Genomic DNA, 7,001 nt, shown 5'->3' with positions numbered 1-7,001 from the left:
TAGTGGAGAGGAAACGGTGATAGAGGACGACAGACTGGAGAGGATGGGGGAGAGGTGGAGGAGGAGGATGGAGAAGACGGGGTTGGTGGTGAAGAAGAAGGCAGGAGAGGTGCCGGAAGAAGAGGTGACACATGAGGCACATAGCAGGGTGTATCAGGAAGGAGAAGGAAAGAAAGGTCGTCCACAGAGAAGCTCGAGGAAGAAGAACGTGGGTAGTAAGAGCGAGACTCATCAAAAGTCACATCACGCGAGATGCGCAAGCGACAACCCACTGGATCCCAACACCGATAGCCCATGTGCTCATCACTGTAGCCAAGGAAAACACACTCGACCGACTGAGCAGTCAGTTTGGTGCGTTCGCGGGGGGCAAGAAGAACATAGCAGACGCATCCAAACATACGAAGAGCTGAGTAGTCAGGAGAGCGACCGGTGAGACACTCCATAGGAATGCCACCCTGCAGAGCAGTCGATGGCTGAATGTTGACGAGATAGGTGGATGCGGAAACAGCCTCAACCCAAAAATGGGGTGGAAGGGAAGCAGCAATCATCAGCGCACGAGCCGTCTCAAGCAAATGACGATGCTTTCGCTCGGCAACACCATTCTGAGCATGAGCATCCGGACAGGAGAACTGGGCAAGAGTACCCTGTTCCGCGAGAAAACCACGCAACAGCTAAGAGATATACTCTCCAGCGGAGTCAGCACGAAAAGTACAAATGGGCGTGGCAAACTGGGTGTGAACCATGGCAGCAAAACGTTTGTATATAGGGAGAACCTCGCTATGAGATTTCATAAAGTAGAGCCAAGTGTAGCGAGAGAAATCATCAATAAACAAAACATAGTAGCGATGACCACCTTTCGAATCAAAGGGAGCAGGACCCCAGACATCAGAATGAACTAAGTCAAAAGGACGCTGAGATAGACTCACTAGTAGGATAAGGTAACTGAGTCTGTTTGCCAAGTCTGCAGCCATTACAATGTAAGGAGACATCTCTAGATACAGACCCTAAGAGGCCCTGATGAACTAAGGAAGACAAGCGAGAGCCATAGATGTGACCAAGGCGATGATGCCACTGCTGGAAGGACGCAGACGAAGAGGCGGCAAGAGCATGAGAGCTGGCATTAGTGGTGGCAGCGGAAGGAACACAAAGCCAGTCAACCTCCCAAAGGCCCTCTGACTCACGGCGCCGGGGGCCAGCACCAACCAAAACCTTGGTGTGACGATCCTGAATGGAGCAAGAGTCGGTATCAAGAATGACACGACAACCAGAATCAGTAAGTTGTGCAGCGGAAAAAAGATTCATGGTAAGGCGAGGAACATGTGAAACACTCGGAACAGAAAAAGATGGAGTGGAAAGAATACCACGACTAGCAACAGGAAGAGATGTGCCATCGGTAGTAAGAACATTGACAGGCGAATCAAGAGGTCGGAGAGAAGACAACACGGAAGAATCAGAAGACATATGAAAAGAGGCTCCAGAATCCAAAACCCACGAAGATGTACCTGACTGTGTAGATGCATGTGATGGTAAGGAGGCGGATGCGGTCACAGCAGCAGTAGAGCCATTCGATGAGGAGCCTGAGGAAGCAAAGAGACGCTTGAGGCGAACAATGTCCTGGTCAGTGAGTAACGGAGTCGAGGAAGACACAGGAGGCCCGCTGGAGGAGGAGCGCCTCTGGTCTCGCTTCTTTTGGCGACAATCAGACTCTGGGTGACCTTGCCGGGAGCAGTAACCACAGACGGTGTCACGGCGCGACGTGCCCTTCTCAGCATAAGAAGGACGGCTCACCCCCCCCCCTGGAGGAGTAGGCAGGAGCGGCGGAGCAGTGAGGCGAGCAGACGACACAGGAGTCCGGGCAGCCAATACTGACGGAACCAGAAGCAACCCAGCAGAGCGAAGGCGTGTCTCCTTAGCACGGAGCTCGGCAAGCACCTCCGAGGTAGGGACACGACCACGAGCAAGCAAGTGAGCACGCCTGGGCTCAAACTCAGAGCGGAGACGAGATAAGAACTCGTGAACCCGCTGAAACTCCAAATCGGACCGTGTAGTCTGACAGCAACGGCAAGTTCCACAAACGACTGTCTGAAGAGAGTCCAGCTGACGCCAGATGGCAGAGCACTGGGAATAGAACTCATCAACAGAGGAATCACCTTGCTGAAGAGCATGCTCCTGACGCACCACAGAGAGGTATAAAGCATCGCCAGAGGGCTGATAGCGCTGACAAAGATAGGACCACATCGCTGCAACAGTGCCAAGGGCCATGAACTCCGAAGCAAACTGAGGGAGGACACTGGCAGTGAGAACCGCAGCAGCTCGAGCATCATCATTGCACCACTGAGTGTAAGCAGACAGATCATCCCGGTAGATTGAAAGGGTATCAGAATAAGCGGATACCTGCTGATCATAGGCATCAACTGCAGCATCATCAAGGGCCTTGGCTGCATCCCGATCATCCTGAGAAGCATCCGGAGCAAGTACCGGTGGTACCGGTGGAACAGGAGCCACCGGAGCAACAGGGCAGGGCGGACAGGGTACCTCGCCAGAGAGAACACCCCACAGGAGGAGCCCGCGCATATGGATACGCATGAATCCCACAAACTCAGCATAATTCGTGCCATCGAAGATTACCGAGCACCGAGGAACAGCCACATAGCCAGACGAAGACATGCTGATTCTCTCTCTTCTTTCTTCTTTTTTTTTGGAACTCAGGAGGCCCGAACGGAATCTGGACGGGGGAGGCCCGAACCGCTCACGAGGAGGAAGTCAACGAGCGGGGGGGTCGGGAGCGACGCAAACCTCGTGAGGCAGAGTACAGCGGGTCCGAGATGCGTGGCCCGTCCGCGGGCAGGCGAGGGAAGCCGGACCAGCGGCTCGAATCAGCCAGCGGCCGCTCGCGCTCGCGCCCTGCGCGTAGGGAAGCAGCTGCTTCCGTAGCGGGAGCAGCAGCAGGCGCCCCGGGCGAAGCCGCCAAGCGGAGCAGAGAAGAGGCAAGGGGCGGCCCGGTAGGGCAGCGGAGCCAGCGAGGAGGACCGGGGCGCCCGGATCCGCGACGAGGAGAGCCGGGACGGACGGATCCGCGGCGAGAAGAGCCGAATCTGGCAGTGGGTGGAGCGGGAGGAGAGCTAGCACGGAGTTGCAGCGTGCGGGAGTGAGGGGAACCTAACATCTGATACCATGTTGGATAATGAGCAACAGTCTTTCCTGAGGCCAAAGGCCATTACATATACATGTGTGTCAAAGTGCAGAAAACCCCTTATACAACAGAGATATACCGAAAAGGGACTATACACATCTAACAAAGGTCACCTACTACAAGAAAGAAGAACACAAGAAGGCATGCCCGTATGCTCCATGTTTCTGCCCAGAGTCGGGTTGTGGCTTCGCTGGACCAACAAAGGTGCTCCTGGACCATTTCACCACCCAGCACAAGTGTCCGTCGACAACCCTCCCAGACTCTGGCATGCTGTCTCTCTGCTTACAGCCGGGCTTACATGTTGTGAAGTGCACCGGGAACAACTACTTTTTCTTGCTCAGCATGGCATCAGAGCCTTACGGACATGCCATCTCAGTCGTCTGCGTCCAACCAAACATGACAGAATCCAAGTTCACATGTAATATGAGTTATGACTGCATAACGACCGGCTGTTGTGGAAGTGCAAGCTGCCACATAAGAAGCTCTTCACTCTCTGATGGGCTTCCGACAGTGCATGACTTAATACTTCCCAAGGGAAAGGTTTCTGATGATGCACACGGTATCATGCTTAGAGCCAGCATTCATCATCAATCTTTAAGCCTCGGCAGATCTTGTTTTCAAGGAAATGGCCCGACTCCTGCTCTTAACCAAACACCCGATACTTACCATGATGGTGATCGTGCTGAGGAGGATAATATACCTTTAAGTCTCAGCAGATCCCGTCTTCGAGGAAAGACCCCGACTCCTGCTGTTCAACGAAGGCTCATTACTTATGATGATGATGATGAGGATGAGGATGAGGATGAATGGTTCGCGAGGATGATGATGCGCAGCATGAGGGTATCTGATTATAGACCTCTAAGTCTCAGCAGACCTCAAAGTATCTGTCTTGATACTGTTGATGAGGAGGATGAAATACCTTGATCTCTCAGAAGATCCCACCCTGCTGTTGAACGAAGTCCTGATACTTATGATGATGATGCGCAGCAGGAGGAGGATGAGTATGATGATAGACCTGTAAGTCTCGGCAGACCTCGAATTGTTCGACGAAGGATCTATTCAGATACGGATGAGGAGGATAATATATGTACCTCTAAGTGCCGGCCGTGCTCGTGTACGCTAAAGGATTAGCGTGGACTTGCTGGTTGCTGTTATTCTGCCTGACTTTTGCAGTTCTGGTTCGAGGATATATATGTCAAGTCTTCATCTTTATTTATGGTCTCAAGTATCGCCGTTGTTAAGCATTGCTGTAGCTCCTTGAACACATTAGTGTGCAGCGTGTGGCTCTAGAGTCTGAATGCATGGATGCGATTGCAGCTTTGGGCTCAATGATGATGCCAGCTGATGCAATTTATGAGGAAATCAAGCTCCCTGTGATGCTTCTTCCAAGGGCAACCTTTCGGATGATGTTATTTGATTAGTAAATTTAACTCTACAACTATGAAGCTTATGAACAATAAGGTAAATTCATCTGAGTGAACTTTGCAACGATTTATTGCCCGATATAGTAAAAAGTTAATTAGACTATAAGGCTATGCAATCTACAGAAAAACATCTGTGCAGTACCTCCAAACTTGAGGGCCTCTTTGATTCGCAGGATTCTAAAAATGCAACACCTCCAAACTTGAGGGCCTCTTTAATTCGTAGGATTCCAAAACACACGGGAATAGTAAACATAGGATTGGAATGTCATGCTCATCTCAATCCCACACGGTTTTGGGTTGTTTGATTGCATTTTATTGAAAATACTAAGGATTTTTCGAAGAGATTCGAATGGATGCTAGAAATCCTATGGTAAGTAGTAACAAAAACCCGTATGAATCAAACAACCAACATAGAGAAAATTGCAAAGGATTCTAATCCTTCAAAATTTCTATGACATGGTTGAGGAATAATTAAGTTCATGGACGGACTCATGTATTCGATGGCACGGCACATGGTTCGTCGTCGCGGCAGGATCTTCACCGCCGGAAAAAAGATCCAAGGCGAAGCTCAAGATGGGCTTGCCGATCGTCATTGTCGAGGAGCCGCCGATGCTCAAGACCGCCGCGTTGGTGCCGGCACACCGGCAGAACGCCGGTCGTGTCAAGCACGGCGACGTCAGGAGGTAGTGCTCGGACCTATATATACTCTGCAAAGCACTCAAATGTGCATGCCGTCGCTCTGACACCTGACGTCCCCGACGTTGCGCAGGGTAATGGCGCGGAAGCCAAAGGACGTCTGGATTGTGAGGCTCGCCGTCAGCACATACACCTGCTGGACGGAAAGCACTTCAAGCCCTTGGAGGTCGCCGAGGACGATCGGCCCCAGGATGAATGAGCTTTTTCTCTTTTTTTGAGGGGCAAGATGAATGAGCCTTTTCTCTTTTTACCAAGCCTCCAACCAAACTAGCCATAAATTTCTTATGGGATTTATGAAGAATGTAACATCTCTCCCGAGCCGACTTGGGAAAGGCTTCCTCCCCTCAATCTTCGCCGGCGAGCCTGTGGATTTCTCCCCTCCGCCTGTCGTCCGGCGGACGGTGGTGGGGAGGAGAATCCTGGTGTCTCGATGCTAGTAGATAGGCAGGGTTCTAGTCCTCGCAGATGCGACGTTTGGACGGATGGCGGCGCTCCTCCTCAAGTTCGTCCGCTGGGATGGATTAGACATATCTCTGGCATAGATTCCTGCCAGCTCCTTGGGGCGGCGAGGTTAGGATTTCTCGTCGTGCGTACGCAACGGCGATATTTGGTGTCAGTTTCTTCAGATCGATTCAAGGATTCAACGGCGACTACTATGGCTCAAGGCACTGGTCCTTAGGGGCACATGCATGAAAACTTTCTGGCTGTCATCGACAAGGTCAGGCCGGCTCCGATATGGGAGCGGTGATAGCGGTGCGTCGGCGGCTCGTTCTGGCAGCGGCAATGGTCATTCGGTAGTCCATGGACCACAATGTAATTTTTATTATGTTTGAGGTGATTTGTGCTTCCGATAAATCTTTATAATAAATCTGATCATTTTGGCAAAAAAAAAAGTTATAACACATTATAATGACAACATTTTTAACAAGTTGGTCACTATATACTGTGACTGCTTCAAAAATTGTGAACCACTAACTTTCAGTTATCGTGTTTTATAATCTTGCACGATAACATTAATGTCTTATCTTTCAGTTATGTGTGCACACATGAGATTCCAAGGTTGCAGATGTTGATAAGATGAATTGTTTTCCTAAATCATAACTTGTAACGTGTACGCGTAATAATGAAATATATATATAACTATATGATGCCAAATCTATACCTACCATTGTTTTAAATAGCTCCTGCTTTTTTTCTATTCAAGGCGGTACTAAATTTGTGTGCGTCCGTCTGCTAGAAATGGAAAAACAATTTGTCTAGAATTTTATACTTGACCCGCACACGTTGTGGCTTAGCGAAGCCAGCCCACTTATTTTTCCTGCCCATGCAGCACAGAAAACACTATTTGCCACTAGGAACTTCTCATAGGGCGCCTGAGACTGGACCGACCTGTTTATGTTTTTTTTGGGTTTTGTTTCTATTTTCTTTTTACGTTCCCCTCCCTTTTTCTTTCATGTTTCTTTTTTTCCCTACCAACTTTATTTTACTTTTTCCTCTATTCGTAAATTAAAGATTTCTAAAAAAATTTCCGATTAAAAATTTTCTTCAAACTTTCAAAAAAAATCCGAATTCCAATATTTTGTTACCGTTTTAAAAGATGTTCAGAACTTTAATTTATTATTATTCTACCAAAATTTGATTAAACAAAAAAAATGTTCCCATTTTTTCCAAACGTGTTTCTGGATTCA

At 49.3% G+C, this 7,001-nt stretch overlaps 1 protein-coding gene across 1 annotated transcript; it reads left to right on the top strand.

Moving 5' to 3' along the window:
• The first annotated feature begins 3,244 nt into the window (after nt 1-3,244).
• Nucleotides 3,245-4,425, top strand: LOC123068398 (uncharacterized). The gene has a single exon (XM_044490986.1). The coding sequence runs from the start codon at nt 3,461-3,463 to the stop codon at nt 4,115-4,117; it is 657 nt and encodes a 218-aa protein (XP_044346921.1). The 5' UTR covers nt 3,245-3,460; the 3' UTR covers nt 4,118-4,425.
• Nucleotides 4,426-7,001: the final 2,576 nt, after the last annotated feature.

Source organism: Triticum aestivum, chromosome 3B (assembly GCF_018294505.1).
Source record: "Triticum aestivum cultivar Chinese Spring chromosome 3B, IWGSC CS RefSeq v2.1, whole genome shotgun sequence".
In the NCBI taxonomy this organism is placed as follows: domain Eukaryota; kingdom Viridiplantae; phylum Streptophyta; class Magnoliopsida; order Poales; family Poaceae; genus Triticum; species Triticum aestivum.
Note: the sequence above shows the minus strand (reverse complement) of the source record. Positions and strands in the feature narration are given on the sequence as shown.